Here is a 21,865-nt window from a genome sequence, read left to right as displayed (position 1 = left end):
TTACTGTGAAAAGCCCCTGGTCGCCATACTCCGATGCCTGTTCAGGTACACTGAGGGAGAATTCAGAATGTCCAATTCACCTAACAGCACGTCTGTCAGGACTTGTGGGAGGAAACCGGAGCACCCGGAGGAAACCCACGCAGACACAGGGAAAACATGCAGACTCCGCACAGACGGTGACCCAAGCCGGGAATCGAACCTGCGACCCTGGAGCTGTGAAGCAACAGTGCTAACCACTATGCTACCGTGCCGCACACTGGTGACACAATAATATCTTTATTATCCGGCATGCACAGGGAATGAGTGGAGCCGGTTCATCAACATTGTTGGATAATGGAGAATTCTATTTACCAATGGAATACTGCGTAATACTTGTAACAGGAATTAAAATCCAAGCTGCGGGATTCTCCATCAGTGGAATTCTCTGCCCTGCCAGCAGCACACCCATGCCGTGCGTTTCCGACGCCGTGCGGTGGCCAACAATGGGAAATCCCATTGGCTGGTTGAGGGAATGGAGAATCCCGCCCAAGAGATCAGGAAGTGAAGAACAGTCTTTTTACTTCTAATCATCAACAGAACATTAAAACATAAATTAAGGTCTAAAACAATACAGTTTACAGGTATAGGTTCCAGATAACTTTGTAATTGCTTCTGCTTGGTAAAGTGTTAGGAGAGTATTAGGAGAATATCATGAATTTCGGTTAGTAGAGAACTCCAGTTGGTGGAATGCTGGATAACACAATGTTTATTGTATTATCAACTGAAGCCTATCCTTAGCAGGGAATCACTGCCACGATACCCCTACTATACCCCTGTTCAATGGGCCTTTCTTCCTAAACCACCTTTGTTATTTTCCTTGAAAACTTCCTGCATCCCTGTAGCTAAGTGTTTTATTTGCTGCCCTGATGTAAAGTGGATGTTGCTGAACGACTATCCATTGTAATTTCCGCTGATTTCAATGAAAATGTGAAATCACACACTTTCTAAACCAGGTAGATGATCCAAATGCCAGTTTACACCCACCCCATCACCTCTTGATCTCACCTTCATATTACCCCTCCTGTGTCAGCTGTGATTTAGTTGGTAACATTCTTGCCTCTGAGTCAGAAGGTGTTGAATTCATGGTCCCACTCCTGAGACTTAAGATCGAAAATCTAGGCTGAAGCTGTATGCAGTGCTGAGGGAATGCAGCACTATTGGACGTTAAAGCAAGGCCCTGTCTCCCCTCTTAGATGGATGTAAAAGATCATAGAATCATGGAATTTACAGTGCAGAAGGAGGCCATTCGGCCCATCGAGTCTGCACCGGCCCTTGGTAAGAGCGCCCCACTTAAGCCCACACCTCCACCCCATCCCCGAAACCCAGTAACCCCACCTAAACACTTTGTACACTAAGGGGCGATTTAGCATGGCCAATCCAGCTAATCTGCACACCTTTGGACTGAGGGAGGAAACCACAGCACCCGGAGGAAACCACAGGGTGAACGTGCAGACTCCGCAGACAGTGACCCAAGCCGGGAATCGAACCTGGGACCCTAGAGCTGTGAAGCAATATTATTAACCACTGTGCTACCATGCCGCCCCATGGCATTATTGCGAAGAAGAGCATAGCAGCTCTCTGGCCAATTTTTAGCCCACAATCGCTATCAAAAAAACAGATCATCTGGTTATTATCACGTTGCTGTTGGTGGGAGCTTTCTGTGCGCAAATTGGTTGCGTGTTTGCTAAGTTACAACAGGGACTCCACTTTAAAAGTACTTCATTGGTTGTAAAGTGCTTGGAATGTCCTGTGGTAATGAAAGGTGCTACCAGTGTTTCTTTTCTTGGAACTGTATCAAGTATTTTTTGACATTTGACACCCCATGTAAATAAGTTGCCGTTGTTGCTGGTCAGCCAAGGAGCAGCCCAAGATGGTTCATTCCCACTTTTCCCTCACCCCCTATAGAAAGTAATCTATCCCTAACCTCAAAAGCATCAGTACAAACGGGCAGCGTTTCGGTGGCCTAGGAGCATGTGTGTCCTTGTAGTAAATAACCGTAAGCTCACCGGCACACTGTGTCCAGTTCCTTCACTTCTTCGGTTTCACCTTCAATATTTTTGGCCAGACTGTCTCCCAACTTCAGCAGACATTCAGCAAATCCTTTGTATATGTGACTACATTTCATGCCAGTCGCACCAGCTTCATTGAAGAAAAGAACTGGAAATTAAAGTGAAGATCATTACACATACACCAGCGTTTAAATGTGCCTTCAATAAAAACAGTACCTTGAGTACACACAGGACTTGTTTGATTGAGAGATATGAATTGCAGGGAGAGGCCAGAGAAGTCTTTTCCAGTCCTATACTTTCCTATGTTCTTTTCTTCACTCTGTTGGTTATGTTTTCAGTCATCAATACTAACCCAGAAACAAAACATCCTGCAGAATATTCTGTGCTATATACATCAGACTGAAATAATCTTTGACTCACCAATAGCATTCCCAGATCTAAGGTTATGTCTTCATGACCCCTCTGTACAGTCCCAACAAGTGGAGACAGTAGTTCTGGAGTTTACAGACTGGGTTCACATCCAACAGAATACTCACATCTGTTAATACTGGAGTGGTTTCCTCCATTCTCACCCACCATTCCTCCCTCAAACCCTCCCCTGCCCCAACCCCGCCATTGTAATCCTGTCAAATAGGACAAAGTTCCAGCCTTCAAACACTGGGTGGACATCCAAGAGGAAACCCCCACTCAATGAGAATGGAATGGAATGGTGACCCCACACTGCATCAAACTGGTCAATCAGGCTATTGATCTCTCCCTGTGAAACAGGATCTTCATTACAGAAACACAGGGCATGATATGCTGGGGTAAAGCAATGGAAGAGCGTCATAGCATTTTAGAGTTTTACAGCACAGAAAGACATCCTTTGACCGTTTGATGAGGCGGCATGGTGGTTAGCATTGCTGCCTCACAGCGCAAGGGACCTGGATTCAATTCCAACCTTGGGTCATTGTCTGTGTGGAGTTTGTATATTCTCCCCCTGTCCACGTGGGTTTCCTCTGGGTGCTCCGGTTTCATCTCACAGTCCAAAGATGTGCAGGTTAGGTGGATTGGCTGTGATAAATTGCCCCTTAGTGTCCAGGAATGTGCAGGTTAGGTTATGGGGATAGGGTGGAATGGACATGGGAAAAGTACCCTTTTGATGCAGACTCAATGGGCCGAATGGCCTCTTTCTGCACTGTAGGGATTCTATGATCCATCATGTCTGCACCAGCTTTCAAGCAACTATCTATTCTCATCCCATTTTCCAGCATTTGGTCCATAACATTGTACGCTATGGCGTTTCAAGTGCTCATCTAATTGCTTCTTAAATGTTGTGAGGGTTCCCACCTCTACCGCCCTTTCAGGCAGTGAGTTCCAGATTCTCACCACCCTCTGGGTGAAAATGCTTTTCCTCAAGTCCCCTCAAAGTCTCCTGCCCTTTACCTTAAATCTATACCCCTGGTTATTGACCCCTCTACTAAGGGGAAAGGTTTCTTCCTATCGACCCTGTCTATGTTCCTCATAATTTTGTACACCTCATCAGGTACCCCCTCAGCCTTTTCTGCTCTAAAGAAAACAACCCCAGCCTAACCAGCCTCTCTTCATAGCTGAAATGCTCCAGCCCAGGCTGGTGAATCTCCTCTGCACCATTTCCAGTGCAATCCTGTTGTTTGGTGACCAGAACTGCACACAGTACTCCAGCTGTGGCCTAACAATCATTTTATGGACTTCCAGGTGCGGCGATGACCAGCTAGGTCGCATGTTTCGGCAGCTCCCGGTGGAACGGACTTTTAGGCTCTTGATAGGAGCCCCAACGGCAATTTTAACGGCAAAAAACACTGTGCTGTAATCCAGAAGGGAATCCCCCCTGGACACGGATGGAAATGGAAAAAAGAGAGGAAGGTGGCCGGATTGCAGTGGATCCTCTAGAGCAGCGGCCAGGAAGGCAGGCACAAAGCAAGATGGCGTCGGAAGGAGGCAGTTTAATATGGGGCCCTGACCAACAAGAGTTCCTGCGGCGTTGCGTGGAAGAACTTAAAAAGGAGATGAAGAAGGAGCTGTTGGCCCCGATATTACAAGCGATTGAGGGGCTAAAGGAGGAGCAAAAGACCCAGGAACAGGAGCTTCGGGTCGTGAAGGCAAAGGCTGCTGAGAATGAGGACGACATACAGGGCCTGGTGGTGAAGACAGAGATGCACGAGGCACAACACAAAAGGTGTGTGGAAAGGCTGGAGGTGCTGGAGAATAATGCGAGGAGGAAGAATTTAAGGATTCTTGGTCTTCCCGAAGGTGTAGAAGGGGCGGACGTTGGGGCATATGTGAGCACGATGCTGCACTCGTTAATGGGATCGGAGGCCCCGACGGGTCCGCTGGAGGTGGAGGGAGCCTATCGAGTTATGGCGCGAAGACCGAGGGCTGGAGAAATTCCTCGAGCCATAGTGGTGAGATTTCTCCAATTTAAGGACAGAGAGATGGTCCTCAGATGGGCAAAGAAAACTCAGAGCAATAAGTGGGAGAACGCGGTGATCTGCGTATATCAAGATTGGAGTGCAGAGGTGGCGAGAAGGAGGGCAAGCTTTAATCGGGCCAAGGCGGTGCTGCACAAACGGAAGATTAAATTTGGAATGCTGCAACCGGCAAGACTGTGGGTCACACATCAAGGGAAACACCACTACTTCGAAACGGCAGATGAGGCGTGGACATTTATTGTCGAGGAGAAACTGGAGTGAGCGGGCCATAAAAAGAACGTTTGGGACAAAGTGGGGGGTGAATATGTGGGATGAAGGGGGGGAAAAGAGGGAAGAGATGACTTCCCAAGTTGTTAATCCTGCGACCCTGTAACTTTTCTCTCTTCCCCATGTCGTGGGGGAGGGAGGATGAGGAGCGGAGGGCGCTGGCCATTGGGGGCGGGGCCAAAAGGGAAGCGCGGGCTTTGTTCTCGCGCTATGGTAATCACGGCGGGAACAGGGAAGCAGGAAGGAGGGGGCCTTGCACAGTGTGAGCTGAGGTCAGCCAGAGTTTGCTGACTTCTGGGAGCAACATGGGGGGTGCAATTACGCTAGTCTGGGATCTAGCGGGGGGGGGGGGGTGGGTGTTAACTGGGTTGCTGCTGCTGGGGAGAAGGGGGAGCTGGGAAGGGCACTGATCCCGAAGGTGACAGGGACGGAGTACACGGCTATAGCTATTTCGGATCACGCTCCACATTGGGTGGACCTGGAGATAGGGGAGGAAAAAGAACAGCGTCCACCCTGGAGAATAGACATGGGATTATTGGCAGATGAGGGGGTGTGTTTAAGGGTGAGGGGGTGTATTGAAAGGTACTTGGAACTCAATGATAATGGGGAGGTTCAGGTGGGAGTGGTCTGGGAGGCGCTGAAGGCAGTGGTTAGAGGGGAGCTGATATCTATTAGGGCACATAAAGGAAAGCAGGAGGGTAGGGAAAGGGAGCGGTTGTTGAAAGAACTTCTGAGGGTGGACAGACAATATGCGGAGGCACCGGAGGAGGGACTGTACAGGGAAAGGCAAAGGCTACATGTAGAATTTGACTTGTTGACTACGGGTAAGGCAGAGGCACAATGGAGGAAGGCACAGGGTGTACAGTACGAATACGGGGAGAAGGCGAGCCGGTTGCTGGCCCACCAACTGAGGAAAAGGGGAGCAGCGAGGGAGATAGGGGGGGTGAGAGATGAGGAGGGAGAGATGGAGCGGGGAGCGGAGAGAGTGAATGGAGTGTTCAAGGCATTTTACGAAAGATTATATGAAGCTCAGCCCCCGGATGGGAAGGAGAGAATGATGTGCTTTCTGGATCAGCTGGAATTTCCCAAGGTGGACGAGCAGGAGAGGGTTGGACTGGGAGCACAGATTGAGACGGAGGAAGTGGTGAAAGGGATTGGGAGTATGCAGGCGGGGAAGGCCCCGGGACCAGACGGATTCCCAGTTGAATTCTATAGGAAATATATGGACTTGCTGGCCCCGCTACTGATGAGAACCTTTAATGAGGCGAGGGAAAGGGGGCAGCTGCCCCCGACTATGTCAGAGGCAACGATATCGCTCCTCCTAAAGAAGGAAAAAGACCCGCTGCAATGCGGGTCCTACAGGCCAATTTCCCTCCTGAGTGTGGATGCTAAGATTCTGGCCAAGGTAATGGCAATGAGGATAGAGGATTGTGTCCCGGGGGTGGTTCATGAGGACCAAACTGGGTTTGTGAAGGGGAGACAGCTGAATACAAATATACGGAGGCTGCTAGGGGTAATGATGATGCCCCCACCAGAGGGGGAAGCGGAGATAGTGGTGGCGATGGATGCCGAGAAAGCATTTGATAGAGTGGAGTGGGATTATTTGTGGGAGGTGCTGAGGAGATTTGGTTTTGGGGATGGGTATATCAGGTGGGTACAGTTGCTGTATAGGGCCCCGATGGCGAGCGTGGTCACAAATGGACGGGGGTCTGACTATTTTCGGCTCCATAGAGGGACGAGGCAGGGATATCCTCTGTCCCCATTATTGTTTGCACTGGCGATTGAACCCCTGGCCATAGCATTGAGGGGTTCCAGGAAGTGGAGGGGAGTACTCAGGGGGGGGAGAAGAACACCGGGTATCTCTGTATGTGGATGATTTGTTGCTATATGTGGCGGACCTGGCGGAGGGGATGCCAGAGATAATGCGGATACTTGGGGAGTTTGGGGATTTTTCAGGGTACAAACTGAACATGGGGAAAAGTGAGGTGTTTGTGGTGCATCCAGGGGAGCAGAGCAGAGAGATAGAGGATTTACCGTTGAGGAAGGTAACAAGGGACTTCCGGTACTTGGGGATCCAGATAGCCAAGAATTGGGGTACATTACACAGGCTTAATTTAACGCGGTTGGTGGAACAGATGGAGGAGGACTTTAAGAGATGGGACACGGTGTCCCTGTCATTGGCAGGTAGGATGCAGGCGGTTAAAATGGTGGTCCTCCCGAGATTCCTTTTTGTGTTTCAGTGCCTCCCGGTGGTGATCACGAAGGCTTTTTTCAAAAGAATCGAGAAGAGTATTATGAGTTTTGTGTGGGCTGGGAAGACCCCGAGAGTGAGGAGGGGATTCTTGCAGCATAGTAGGGACAGGGGGGGGCTGGCACTACCGAGCCTAAGTGAGTACTACTGGGCCGCCAATGTTTCAATGGTGTGTAAGTGGATGGGAGAAGGGGAGGGAGCGGCGTGGAAGAGATTGGAGAGGGTGTCCTGCAGGGGGACTAGCCTACAAGCAATGGTGACGGCACCGTTGCCGTTCTCACCAAAGAAATACACCACAAGCCCGGTGGTGGTGGCTACATTGAAAATTTGGGGGCAGTGGAGACGGCATAGGGGAAGGACGGGAGCTTCGGTGCGGTCCCCGATAAGAAACAATCATAGGTTCGTCCCGGGGAGAATGGATGGGGGATTTGGAGCATGGCAAAGAGCTGGGGTAGTACAACTGAGAGATCTGTTTGTAGATGGGACGTTTGCGAGTCTGGGAGCGCTGACGGAAAAATATGGGTTGCCCCAAGGGAATGCATTTTGGTACATGCAATTGAGGGCTTTCGCGAGGCAACAGGTGAGGGAATTCCCGCAGCTCCCGACGCAGGAGGTGCAGGATAGAGTGATCTCAGGGACATGGGTGGGGGATGGTAGGGTGTCGGACATATACAGGGAAATGAGGGACGAGGGGGAGATCTTGGTGGATGAGCTGAAAGGGAAGTGGGAAGGGGAGCTGGGGGAGGAGATTGAGGAGGGGATGTGGGCTGATGCCCTACGTAGGGTAAACTCATCGTCCTCGTGTGCCATGTTAAGCCTGATACAATTTAAGGTGTTACACAGGGCGCATATGACTGGAGCACGGCTCAGTAAATTTTTTGGGGTAGAGGATAGGTGTGCGAGATGCTCGAGAGGCCCATCGAATCACACCCACATGTTCTGGTCATGTCCGGCACTACAGGGGTTCTGGGTGGGGGTGGCAAAGGTGCTTTCGAAGGTGGTGGGGGTTCGGGTCGAACCAAGCTGGGGGTTGGCTATATTTGGGGTTGCAGAAGAGCCGGGAGTGCAGGAGGCGAGAGAGGCTGACGTGTTGGCCTTTGCGTCCCTAGTAGCCCGGCGCAGGATATTGTTAATGTGGAAGCAAACCAAACCCCCGGGTGTGGAGACCTGGATAAACGACATGGCAGGGTTTATAAAGTTAGAATGGATTAAGTTCGTGTTAAGGGGTTCGGCTCAGGGGTTCACCAGGCGGTGGCAACCGTTCGTCGATTACCTCACAGAAAGATAGAGGGAATGGAAAAGAAGTAGACAACAGCAGCAACCCAGGGGGGAGGGGGGGGGGGGGGAGGAATCGAACGGACTCTCAGAGATGTTATTGTATATGTATAATATGTATAGGTAGTTGTTATAGGTAATTGTATATTGGATTGCTGGATTGTATTTTTGGAGAGTATATATTTTGGACAAGGCAGTTGCCATTCAGTTTTGTTTTTGTTTTTGTTTATATATTATTTATCTATTTGTTTAAAACTGGCCACTGTTATTTATATTGCTTTATTGTTGTGTAAAAGAAACACTACATACTGTTATGTTTGGCCAAAAATCTTGAATAAAATATATATATTTTTTAAAAAACAATCATTTTATACAGCACCAACATGACCTCCCACTTGGAGAGGCAAGATTTGACCAGGGATAGTCAGCATGGCTTTGTTTGAGGGAGGTCATGCGAACAAATTTGATAGAATTTTTTGAGGAGGTGATCATGTGTAGATGAGGGTGGTGCAGACGACATAGTTTTTAAAAAATATATTTTTTATTCTCCTTTTTCACATTTTCTCCCAAATTTACACACAACAATAAACAATAATCAGTAACGAATGTAATGTCAATCCCCATATCAATAACAACGATCCCATCCTCCCACCAAACCCCAGACATTAGCCCGCATGTTAACATAAACAAATGACAAAAAGGAATCAGGAATCACCCATAATCACCATTAATACACACAGTCCCCCCCCCCAACCCTCCCAACTCCCCCCCCCAACCCTCCCAACTCCCCCCCCCAACCCTCCCAACTCCACCCCCCCCAACCCTCCCAGCCCGCAACCCCCCTAATGTTCAAAGTGATCCAATTCTCAAAAGTACATAATGAATAACGCCCATGAATTGTAGAGCCCCTCCATCCTTCCCCTCAGTTCAAATTTGACCTTTTCAAGCGTCAAGAATTCCAGCAGGTCCCCCCGCCATGCCAGGGCACAGGGTGGGGAGGTTGATCTCCACCCTAACAGGATCCGCCTTCGGGCGATCAACGAGGCGAAGGCTACAACATCCGACTCCACTCCCGTTTCCAACCCCAGCTGGTCCGACACCCCGAATATGGCCTCCCAAGGGCCCGGGTCCAGTTTCATGTGCACCACTTTAGAGATCACCCTAACACCTCCTTCCAGTAATTCTCCAGCTTTGGACAGGACCAAAACATATGAACGTGGTTTGCGGGCCCACCCCCGCAACGTTCATACACATCTTCTACCCCCTCAAAGAGCCGGCTCATCTTCACCCTTGTAAGGTGCGCTCTATACACCACCTTCAGCTGTATCAGCCCCAACCTCACACACGAGGTGGAGACGTTCACCCTCCGGAGCACCTCACACCAGAACCCCTCCTCCATACCATCTCCCAACTCTTCCTCCCACTTTGCCTTGATCCCTTCTAGCGGCGCCTTCTCCTCCTCCAAAATAGCCCCATAAATCGCCGATACCCCTTCTCCAGTCCCCCTGTCGTCAGCACCTCCTCCAACAATGTGGAAGCCGGCTGTACCGGGAAGCTCTGTTTCTCCTTTCTGGCAAAGTCTCGAACCTGCATGTATCTAAATATGCTCCAGCCCATACTTCGCTCCCAGCTCCTTCAATCCTGCAAAACGACCCCCAAGAAACAAATCTTTTAGTGTCCTAATTCCTTTCTCCTCTCATCTCCGAAAATTTCCATCCCACTTCCCTGGCTCAAATCTATGGTTCTCCCGAATCGGCATTTCCCTTGACCCTGCCCCCAACCCGAAGTGCTGTCGAAACTGCCTCCAAATTCTCATCAAAGCTATGCAGACGACATAGTTTATATGGATTTCAGCAAAGCCTTTGACAAAGTCCCACATGGGAGACTGATAAAGAAAGTAAAAGCACATGGGATTCAGTATAACGTGGCAAGTTGGATCTAAAACTGGTTTAGTGATAAGAGACAGAGGGCGGTGGAAAAAGGTTGTTTATGTGATTGGAGGTCGGTGTCCACTGGTGAAACACAGGCATCAGTACTAGATTCATTATAATTCATGAGATATATAGATGAGAATGTGAGGGGATGATAAGTAAGTTTGCAGATGACGCCAATATTGGCACGATGGTTAATAGTGAGGAAAAACGTCTTAGGTTGCAGGAAGATATAGATGGGTTGGTCAGATGGGCAGATCAGTGGCAGATGGAATTTAACCCTGAAAAGTGCGTGGTGATGCACTTTGGAAGGAGATCAAGCCAAGGGAGTACTTGATGAATGGCAGGATACTAGGAAGCTCAGAAGGATCTTGGAGTGCATGTCCACAGATCTCTGAAGGCAGCAGGACAGGTTAATAGCCTAGTTAAGAAGGCATATGGGGCTGGGACAGCACGGTGGCGCAGTAGCCAGCTTTGCTGCCTCAAGGCACCGAGGTCCCAGGTTTGATCCCGGCTCTGGGTCACTGTCTGTGTGGAGTTTGCACATTCTCCCCATGTTTGCGTGGGTTTTGCCCCCACAACCCAAAGATGTGCAGGTTGGGGGATTGGCCACGCAAAATTGCCCCTTAATTGGAAAAAATGAATTGGATACTCTAAATTTATTTATTTTTTTCTTAAAAAGGCACATGGGACACTTGTCTTTATTAATCATGGCATAGATTATAAGAGCAAGGAGGTTATGTTGGAGCTGCACAAATCTTTGGTTAGGCTACGGCTGGAGTACTGGGTGCAGTTCTGGTTGGCTCACTATAGGAAGGATGTGATTGCACTGGAGAGAGTGCAGAGGAGGTTCACCAGGATGATACCTGGGATGTTGCCTGGGATGGAGCATTTGAGCTATGAAGAGAGGCTGGATAAGGATGTTCTCTTCAGAGAAGGCTGAGGAGGGACCTGATTGAGGTGTGTAAGACTATGAGGGGTATGGACAAGGTGGATAGGAAGCAGCTGTTCCCCTTTTAGTTGAAGAGTCAATAACACGGGGGCATAATTTGAGGTGAGGAACAGGAGGTTTCGGGGGGAATTGAAGAAATGTATTTTCATCAGAGGGTGATGGGAGTCTGGAATAGATTGCCTGGGAGGGTAGTAGAGTCAGGAAATCTCACAATCTTTAAAAAATACGTGGATGAGCACTTGAAATGTCAACATCCAAGGCGATGGACCAAATGCTGGAAAATGGCATTAGTATAGACTTAGTGTAGTTTTGCTGGCACAGACTCGATGGGGTTAAGTGTCTCTTCTGTACTGTATGACTCTATGACCCTGCTCTTAGATTCAATGCCTTGTCTAATAAAGGCAAGTATCTAATATGCCTTCTTAACCACCTTATCTACCTGTCCTGCCATTATGTATGAAGAAGATACAGCACACTGTTACTGAGACATTTTACAATAATATATAATGAAGCGGGTTAAAATTACACTTTAACATGTACGTATAGGTTTCCTTTCAAAAGTACACCAGATGTAAGTTTGGATCTTCAATAATTTATGTACCTCATGCATGCATTTTACTGAAATTGAACGAAACATGAGGCTGAGCAACAAACAATGCAGTCCTCTCATCTAAACTAATTCTGGTACGCACTTTCATCAACTTCTGGCTGTTTCAACAGACGCATTTTTTTGAGAGATCACTTTGTAAAAGAACACAGGTATTCTGAAGCTCTCACTCCACTATCTATCTCATACTCAATGTAATTTAGCTAATCACACTACCCAAAATTAACAGTAGCAATACCCGCTCTGTAAATCCTTGCGGATGAAGGCAATGTTGTGTTTTAACCATTTAAAAATATTAGAATACAAAAAGCAAAAAGTATGCAGAAAGCTGCATTGTGCCCACCAAGTCTGCACCCTGTATTATTTCTTTTTATTATTGTGAACTGTTCACAATTAACAATTGTCTATTATTCTCAAATAGTGCACAACAGTAAGATAATTGCATATCCACAAAGGACCAAAAGGCATATCTCTCCATTGGAGAGGGACAATTGGTTATATGTAGTTTATGGGGCACCGCTCTGCAAGCATGGGGCAAGGCGAGTGAGCTATCCTCCATGAAATACCATAGCTAGTCTGGGGATTGAATGCACACTTTTGGCATCATTCTGCATCAAACTCGAGCCATCTAGCCAACCAAGCTAGAGAGAAGGCATTCCTTACTTAATCTCAACATATTATATCCATTCTTCTATCCTAATTTTAAATGAACTATTCTGTAATGATGGCATTGTTTTCCCTCGGGTGACTGACGCCATAATTTGGCAGTGTCGTCTGAAGGGGGGCCCGGTAGTTTGTTGATACGCTCGAGGGCCTTTGCATCAAAAGGTTTAAATATCACTGCCTTCAATAGTAGATGGCAATTATTTTTTTTCTGAGGAAGAGGGGAATAAAATTATCCTGAAAAGCTGAGTATCAGTTTTGTAAAGACAACTTCCGATCCAAGTGACAATAAGACATAGCTCGATGATGCTGACATACTTCTTGTTTCCAAGCAATGTGTGAGAGTTTATCACAATGTTTCAAGGACAATAATGTATCGTTAACCTACCACTCAGTCTTACAAAAAACCTCAATCCCAAAGTTATCCAACAAAATGATCAGTTTTAAAGGAAACCTACATAGGCTCACCAAGGTTATCTGAATAATATTTTTAACCCCAATCCGCATCAGGTGTGATTCCATGGTCACTAGCAGTCCGGTGGCACTTTGCCCAACTAACCATTTCTCAGCAGGTTATTTAATTAAACTTGCACTCGCGTGCACTTTCCAACATGGGTCACTGAATAGTAAGTAACCTTGCATCCCTCGCCAACCCCTCCCCAGCGGCCCACCCCCTTCACTAGCTATGTGAAGCTGAGGTGAATGGCAGCAGCAGCTCCCCCCCCACAATGCCACTGCTATCCAGCTGAGATCAGCTAACATGAGCACAGATAGAGGGACAAATTTGAAGAATCTCCTGATCTATATGCCTGAACTCTCTTCCAGGGGCTTTTCACAGTAACTTCATTGAAGTCTACTTGTGACAATAAGCGGTTATTATTATTAGGTGGGGCCATTACTCATTAAGCTCTCTGGGAAGTTTTTCTCTCTCTCTTTTAAGCCATTTTAGATTTATCAGAACAAATATGATTCCCCGGCCAAATTGGAGATTGGGCTGATCATCAATAAGATTCTCAGCTCTCTTTACGTGCTGCTCTTGCATCACCCACCAGGAGGTGCATGTGTGCAATCCAAGGCCAATGCCACCATTTTTCCTTCTCATTTTCTGAAGGGAGCATCTTTCTCTCCTGACATAGTGCAGGTGACACTGAAGCGAACCTGGTGCCGAGCACTATTCTGGGATACTGTGCAGCAGTGTTACCGAACACTATAACATCAGAAATCTCAGCTTTGCCAATCTCCCGGATTCCACTTTGCAACATACACCTGCTGAACATTTACAACAATCTGTTTTGGCAGACATTTTTCATGAAAGAAAATGCTACTATACATTTTAAAGCACTGGGGGGGAAAAAAACTAAATAATATAATGAAAGTTTGATTAGTTGAGAATTTCCAGTTGCGTGCTGTGTTATTGAGGGAAGGAGCAGCAGGACTAAACATTGCGTGCAACTGCTGTTGTTTACTTCAATTCCCTAATTACTCAAATGAGTCCCTAGTGAACATTAGCAATTAAGAAAGTGCTTTTCACCACAAACTCAATCCTACACTTGTTAATCCGTTATGTATATAAAAGGAAGATTTCTTGAATAGTGGTCATGTTCCTGCTGAGTGTAACTAGTTTAAAATCAGAAATTTAGCTCAGTTTTGAGTTGGTCAGGAAGACATTATTGTCTTAAATCTGACTGCTACAAGTGAAGGTTTTCAGTGAACCTGGACAACTGACGTAGGTTTATTTATAGTGCATACTGTTGGCTTAAGTTGTTTATTTTCAAGTTTCAGGAAAGATGAACGACAATCCCGAACAATAATAAGTTATTGAGTGTTTGAAATGGCAACACATCTTCAAATAATGCGATTGTGGCACAGGTAGATATTTCTACAGGGCAAAAAGTCACTATAACATTATTTGTGATAGGTTCTACCAGGCTTTTTTATACCATTTCAAAAAGTTTTGCTGCATAGGAACTTTTTCTGTTGAAACTGGACTAATAATGGGACCCATGTTGGCAGGGAACAGTCGTAAGATCAAAATTATCCATTATACCTAGAAAATGTCCAAGATAGCCATACTATAACCCTGAATCTGATGCCAAAATACTCAGTACCCCTTCCACCTGTCAAAACTAGAATTTAAATTTCCTAACTCAATGTCAAAAAGGGATCTATGTTTGCATTCATTCATGGAATCAGGTGGTTGTATAGAATTTACAATGAAATGATTTATTTTGCTATTTCAAAAGCAAATAATCCATTGAACTATAAGCTACGACTTTACATATACTGTACATGCATATTTGCTCCAGGGACATTTTGCTGTTTTGCTACACATTTTCTCTCAATCATTGATATTTTTCAGACATATGGAAGTGAGCCAAAACCAATCAAGAGGGTGTCATGTTTGATCACTGGTCTCCGCTGAGATAGCTACTGTCAGTTGGGGCAGTGTCCTACCGGGAGGTGCAACCATGTAGTTGTTTAGCAAGGATAAGATCAGGTTCAGCTGTATTACCCCTCACCGTCAAGTGGTGTGACACCATTCACTGTCCAACCTCACATTACTGGAGCGCATCCCCATAGAAACATGCCCTGACTCAAGACAGTAGCATACAGAGAGGCAAAACAAAATTTGAAGAGATCATTTTAAAGTGTTGTTTGCATTTGATAAAATCTGATGCAACAAGGTTCAGGATTCTCAAATACATTCAAAATGGCAACAATTGCTCTCATTAGAAACACAGAACTTAAAACTTATGTCAATTTCACCATGACTAATTGAAGACAGGAATTGGCTAAGCTTTCCATTTCCTTTATGGACTATCTGTGTGCATGGCATGGAGCCTGATGGGCCACATGTAAAGTTAAATCAAAGTTACCATTAATGAGCAGTCACCTGAAGCTGCAGGTACTAAGGGATGAGTTATATGGATTTGGGAATTATTCACACAAGGAGCAAGGGCCTGATCCAAACCTTTAGCCAGAAAAGTTGAGAGAACAAACCTGAATGAGGAAGGTAACTCTGCCATTTCCACCTCAGAGAGTGTGGCTCGGAAATAGGGCTATAATGTAGCAGTCCTAATTTTCTCCAAATCTCCACTTTGAGATCAGAATTAACCAATATCAGTAGGATTATCAGTTGAGTTATTTGCTGTTCATGGGCAGGATTACTGGGGCACATTGTGGCTTTAAATTTGAGTTCAGACTTGAACAATTTAACAAACTCCAAACGGCCACTCTTTCAGAAATGTCCTCATCAGCTCTATGATGGGAATTTACTGGCAAGGCTTTGCACAGGGCTGTTGTTATCATGCAGCCACCTTGATGCTCAATTGCAGTGATAATACCATCAGCAATCATTCCATCAGGTGCCCACATGACAAATGTTGGCAATGGTCTGATCTTGCTATCAAGCTGACTGCCTCTCCAGGGCATTCAGTGATAGGTCTGTGTGTGCCACAATCCTCCACCCAGCATCTCATTTCCCTGTTTTTGTCTCAAATCCATCTCACAGTCTGGTCCTAGAAGGTATATATGGGTTGGTGAGAGTGCTTGTGTAGCATGCCTATCAATTCTGAGCCACAAAAGAGAATTGAACACATCTTATATGCCACAAGCTTAACTCGTGTTGGGATTTTATGGTCCTAGAAAAAGGGATTGAATCAATCTTCCTCCCTGGGATTCTGGATGACTGGGTTTAGGCTGAAGTTGATCAGAACTCTGAGGAACAAGCATCAATCAACAGTTGGGATAGACATACATTGTATTTTCTAAGCAATTCCTTTCCAACCCCTTCTTATCGCTTGGGGACACCCATCAGGGCTTTTCAGGTAAGCACTAATAGAATCTCATAAAGTGTCCTAGTCCTATACTCACCAACTGCCAGTATAAACTAACTAAAAAAAAAACTGATTCACACCCCATTTCTTATTTGAACAACAGGTTAACATTCTTCAATTCCTAGACACCGTTTTTGATTTTGTGAAGCTCCTAAAATATTTATTTGGGCCTCCCCCTTTTGTAAATCATTCCTTTCAGCAATTAAGAGGTTTCTGATGTGATCAGGTGTCCTAGAAATAAGGTTAAATGCATCAATCTCAAATTCCCAATGGTAAGCTGCATATACTGAGCATGCCCATTGGAGAATCAGGGCTGAGTGTGTACAGAATTGTTTCAAAAACCTGTTTGACTGAACGTAGAAATTGTTCATTGTTTTCATTTGTAAAGTTGCTCTTGGTCAGCCAGCCACCCACCCCAGGCTAATAAACTCAATTTTCTTGGTTGGTGAGTAGTTACAAAATCTTTTGAAGAACATTGGATGGCATAGTGGTTAGCACTGCTGCCTCACAGCATCAGGGTCACGGGTTTGATTCCGACCTCAGGAAACTGTCTGTGTGGAGTTTGAACTTTCTCCCTGTGTCTGCCTGGATTCCCTCCGGGTGCTCCGGTTTCCTCTCACAGTCCAAAGATATACAGGTTAGGTGGATTTGCCCCTTAGGATGTGGTTGGAGGAGTAGGATGGGGGATTGGGCCTAGGTAGTGTGATCGTTCAAAATGTCGGTGCAGACTCGATGGGCCGAATGGCCTCCTTCTGCACTGTTAGGATTCTACGATGAGGGTAGTGTCACAGAGGGTAGCATCCCTGCCTCTGAGTCAGAAGCTCCTGGTTCGAGTCCCGCCCCAGGACATGATGTCCAAGGAAGGTGCATTCATAACATGATCAAACAGGTTGATCTTCAAACCTTCCAACACAGCAGTGGCAGGTGATAATAGCAGGAGAGACTCCTGGTCAGCCACACTTGATGTGGAGTGGTACCCCATAAGCTATAAGCCCCTGGCCACTGATTAGCAGCCTGTTCCGGGAATTACTAGCTATGGAAACGGATGAAAGTCTGCCTTAGTGCATCACGAGGTACGGGGTGAGAATTGGAATTGGAATGTTGAAGGGGAAACACATAAGTCAATTTTGAAAATCACAAAGTTCCACAAACAATCCTGGATAATTTATTTCAGTGGTGGCTGGTTACATCAGGAGAATTTCCACTTCACATAGAGCTATGGAATATTTTGATAATAATCTTTATTAGTGTCACAAGTAGGCTTACATTAACGCTGCAATGAAGTTACTGTGGAAATCCCCTCGTCGCCACATTCCGGCACCTGTTCGGGTACACTGAAGGAGAATTCAGAATGTCTAATTCACCTAACAAGCATGTCTTTTGGGACATGTGGGAGGAAACCGGAGCACCCGGAGGAAACCCACGCAGACACAAGGAGAAGGTGCAGACTCCGCACAGACAGTGACCCAAGCCGGGAATTGAACCCGCGGCCCTGGTGCTGTGAAGCAACAGTGCTAATCACTATTTTATACCCACATAAGAAGATAAACTCAATCTCAGATTAACATCTCAATCAAAAGCTAGCATCTCCCAACAGTGCAGCACTCCCTCAGTACTGCACTCAAACATCCGTTTATGTCCTCAATTCTTTGCAGTGTGGTGAAAGTGCTACCAATGCGTCAAGGCTGACACCTCGTGAAAAACTAAAGCAGTTTTACTTTCTTCTGTGGTTAAAATAACTTTATTTTTCTTCTTCTTCATTTGCTAATCCCAATTCCATTTAATCTTTCCTGGAAATCCTGGCACTGCATGCTCTTTTCTTGATTGGTGTATCAATTTTTTTTTAAATTAGCCTTTAAAACAAACCAAAGTTGAAAAAATGAAGGTCGCGAAGATTCAAATGTTCACTCTCCAGGTTATTAGTCGAGTTTGATTAATACTGCACTGTGTTGTGAACCTGTTGGAAACCACTAACATTTAAACGGAAATTCAAACACCCAGTGACTAATGAAAGGAATTATGAAAATTAGAAAAGGAGTTATGCCATGAGATTTCATGGGTTTTTTAAAAAATCATTTTACCGTGCAAGAAACGGGTAAAGGAAACACTACTCATTTTCTATTCCTGGGACCAACTCAAAAGTATACCTTAGCTAAAATTCACTTTGATTTCTCTTTGGTGTTCCAGCTATTCCCCAAAGTAAGAAAATGAAATGGGGATCCCTCCATTAGCGTCTGACTAAGCAATCCTCCATTTTCTCTTCAAAACCTCACAACCGTGGACTATTATTCAGCTCAAATTTAGGCCTTGTTGCATTTGTTTGCTTGGTACCGCCACCTCAGAATTACCCCAGATTTCTTGTAGGCCCTTTTGCTTCTGGTCCCCAGCTGCTTTTCAGCTCCAAGCAGACTCTTTCTTCCTCAGCCTGCTGAACACTGAGCTTACACACACCAACCCTTGGATGATTTTACCTCCTATCCCAAAGAACCTGCTGGAAAAATCCCACAGGAAACTTCCAGGATTCCAACCAAGGGCTCCATCCTGAATTACCCATCTGCATGGCACTAGAGCGCAGTAGAGATTCCAATAGATTTTTAGATTAATTAACTTTTAACTTCAAAATCAAACCTTTTGACTCTGGGACGCACCTGATCAATTTAAATTTCTAATGGCATCAGGGTGATTCTCCTCAGGCTTCACTGCATGCAGTCTTCTAGCTAATGAAGGCCACCTTCTGTTTTTCTGGCTTTCACCCTACTAACTCTGTCCATATAAGTCCGCATGGAACCCTTTGAACTGCCATTATTTGTGGTGCTCTCATAATTTCTAAAGTCCAGCACTTTAATTACCATACAAATTACACTAAGAATGGCAGCTACTGCAGCTTTTGAACTGAAAATAAATGAGGTTGTGGGAGTCTTCCGGCCAGAGGCGGCAACAGAGAGCAGGTCACATGCCTTGAATGTACACATGACATCAAGCATCTTGTACGCGTGTGTGGCATCAAATCACGGAGCAGGATTGCTTCCATTTTCTAGCTGATGGGAAGAGGACTGTGAACATGAATCATTTTCTTAAAAGTAAGAGACAGCCAGAGACTCAAATAAGCAGTGTACCTACTGGACAGGATCTCACAATAGAATCTGCTGGAGAGAGCTCCGCAGGAGAGTCCAAGGCAGAACAGAGCAGTGCTAGTGTTAGGCCTGAGCTCCAGGGCCTCTGGTTAACAGGTTACAAAGAAGGAACTTAACTCGAGAGCAAAGCAGTATAAAGATGATTTATTGAGGTATGGTTTTGTCAATTGTGCCAATGCAAATATGGATGCAAAGCCCATGTGTATAATATGTAGTAAAGTACTGGCAAATTAGAGAAGTTTCAGGTTTTGAAAGAGAAGTAGTGGGTGAAAAAATCCTTTTGAGGTTGAGACCCCAGAGTCGGTTATTAACTCTGAGCTGACTCCAAATTAAAAGACTACACTATAACTGACCCGTGATGCCATATTAAAACCACACAAAAGCCCACGGGGCTGTCAGCATTTTGGAGTATTATGATTCCAGACCAGACCCCAACAATGGCTAGGATACTGGACCAAAACCCCAACATTTTATTTTATTTTGTAGTACTGTGCGGAAAGAATACGTCACTCCAAGAGTGATTGCACGAAAAAAACTGGGACTTGGTATTGTAAAACTAAACTTTAGTAACACAGTATTCAAATCTTAAACCTCATGCCCAAAAATAGCTTACAATTACTCCTTAAACAATACCCTTAATTACTATCTCTATTCCCAGTTCAACAACCAGAAAGAAAAAAATACACTGCTCTCAATCCATCCTACATCCCAATGGCACAGAGTAATTCTTGCTTTCCAGAACAGACTTGGCACCTGTTAGAACCCCTGCAGACTCTGGCTGGGTGTTTTCAAAAAGCTGTTTCAACTGGTTTGTTTTAGCTTCCCCCATTGTCCTCAGACAAGTATGCACTGCTTTAAATATTATTTTTAAACTATTCTACTGTGAGAGAAAACTGTTTTACTTGCGGACTCAGTGTTTAGCCAGATCAGAATGCACTCAAAAAAGCTTTCTCAAAATGTTTTAAAACCTTAGCGCCAGCCAGCTGATATCATCTCGCCAAGCTGAAACCAAATTAACTCCCTAGGTTGAAAACACATGAACTCCCCAGGGGCTTTCCCTAGTCAAACAAAAGTGCTTAGCCCAGGCTTTTACGATGGTCAATTTAATCTCTGGTTCCTAAAAGCTTTCTGGTCTTGTAAAACAAAGTTATTTTAAAAACATTACTACTTCAGTCAAACACTCTAATCCAGACTTTTAACCCTTAAATTGTCAAATGTTGATAACCCAATGTATCTAAAGTCCTGAATTTCTCACAGGAATCATAATCTCCTCGGAGTATTCCGTGCTGAGTAAATCAAGAATTTTGTTGCTTATTGCCCTTCTCAATGACCTACATGTGCGAGGTTGGATTTTCCGTTTTCATAAATAAGAAAACGGCACAAAGGAACTGGCTGAAGTCTGCACTTGATATGTGCATTGCCCTCTCCTCCTTTGAACCTGATTCGAGTGAGATCGAGAACCAAGCAGACTCCCCTTTCTCATTAAAGGCAAGCAAACATGGCATGTGTCGCAAAGGTCGGCTGGGGTGGGTGACGAAGGTCGGCCAGTTGGCAAAAGTGTGTTCCGGGAAAAAACTTTGAAAAACACTGCTCTAAACAATGCACAAGGTAAATATAATAACTGATAAATGCAACATTGAATGCAGCATCTGCCTCGCTCCTCCAATTATGTTTTTAAAAATAAATTTAGTGTACCCAATTAATTTTTTACAATTAAGGGGCAATTTAGCGTGTTCAATCCACCTACTGTGCACATCTTTGGGTTGCGGGTGCAAAACCCACGCAAATGCGGGGAGAATGTGCAAACTCTGTACGGACAGTGACTCAGAGCTGGGATCGAACCTGGGACCTCGGCGCCGTGAGACTGCAGTGCTATCACTGCGCCACGGTGCTGCCCTCCTCCAATGATGTTTGATAGCAAACATTGATTACCTATGTGAAAGTGCTTGCACATTTACTGTTATCCTTTGATTGTTCCAGGTGAGTTTGTTACCTCCGCAAGACTGAATTTGGCTGATGAGTCTGATGGTGGAGTTGCATCTAGCAGTCAGACCAAGGTGGTAGCTGACTGCCAGATGCCTCTCTGCATAAACCAGGAGCTTCCTAGGCTGATCTTCATGCGCATAATACTTTGGATTAGGAAATCTCATCATTTATTCAGTGTTATTTCAGTCAAGAGCCCGTGTAATTCTCTTCTGCTTTTCATGAGTTTGGCAGTGATACGGAGGGCCACAGTAGTTTTATTTTTTGTTTCAAATCAGAAATGCTTTTAGTACGAGAAGAAAGAAAAAGGAAAAGAAACTGCAATTATATAGCATCCCTGCAGAATCTAAGAGTGGTCTGCATTCAAGTAAGTATTTTGAATAGTAGTCACTTTTATAATGTAAGGAAACACAACAGGCAATTTGCCTCCAGCAAGGTACACATCCAGCAATTAAATAAATGACCAGA

General features: G+C 45.4%; 1 protein-coding gene across 1 annotated transcript in view; it reads right to left on the bottom strand.

Annotated features, from left to right (window-relative positions):
* The window catches only part of nrn1la (neuritin 1-like a), an 80,378-nt gene that overhangs the window by 54,685 nt on the left and 3,828 nt on the right, over positions 1–21,865 (bottom strand). Inside the window, exon 2 of the mRNA XM_072518360.1 lies at positions 2,046–2,196. Coding sequence (XP_072374461.1) covers positions 2,046–2,196 — 151 coding nt within the window. The remainder of the gene's footprint in view (positions 1–2,045; positions 2,197–21,865) is intronic.

Source organism: Scyliorhinus torazame, chromosome 10 (genome assembly GCF_047496885.1).
Source record: "Scyliorhinus torazame isolate Kashiwa2021f chromosome 10, sScyTor2.1, whole genome shotgun sequence".
Taxonomy (NCBI): Eukaryota; Metazoa; Chordata; class Chondrichthyes; order Carcharhiniformes; family Scyliorhinidae; genus Scyliorhinus; species Scyliorhinus torazame.
Note: the sequence above shows the minus strand (reverse complement) of the source record. Positions and strands in the feature narration are given on the sequence as shown.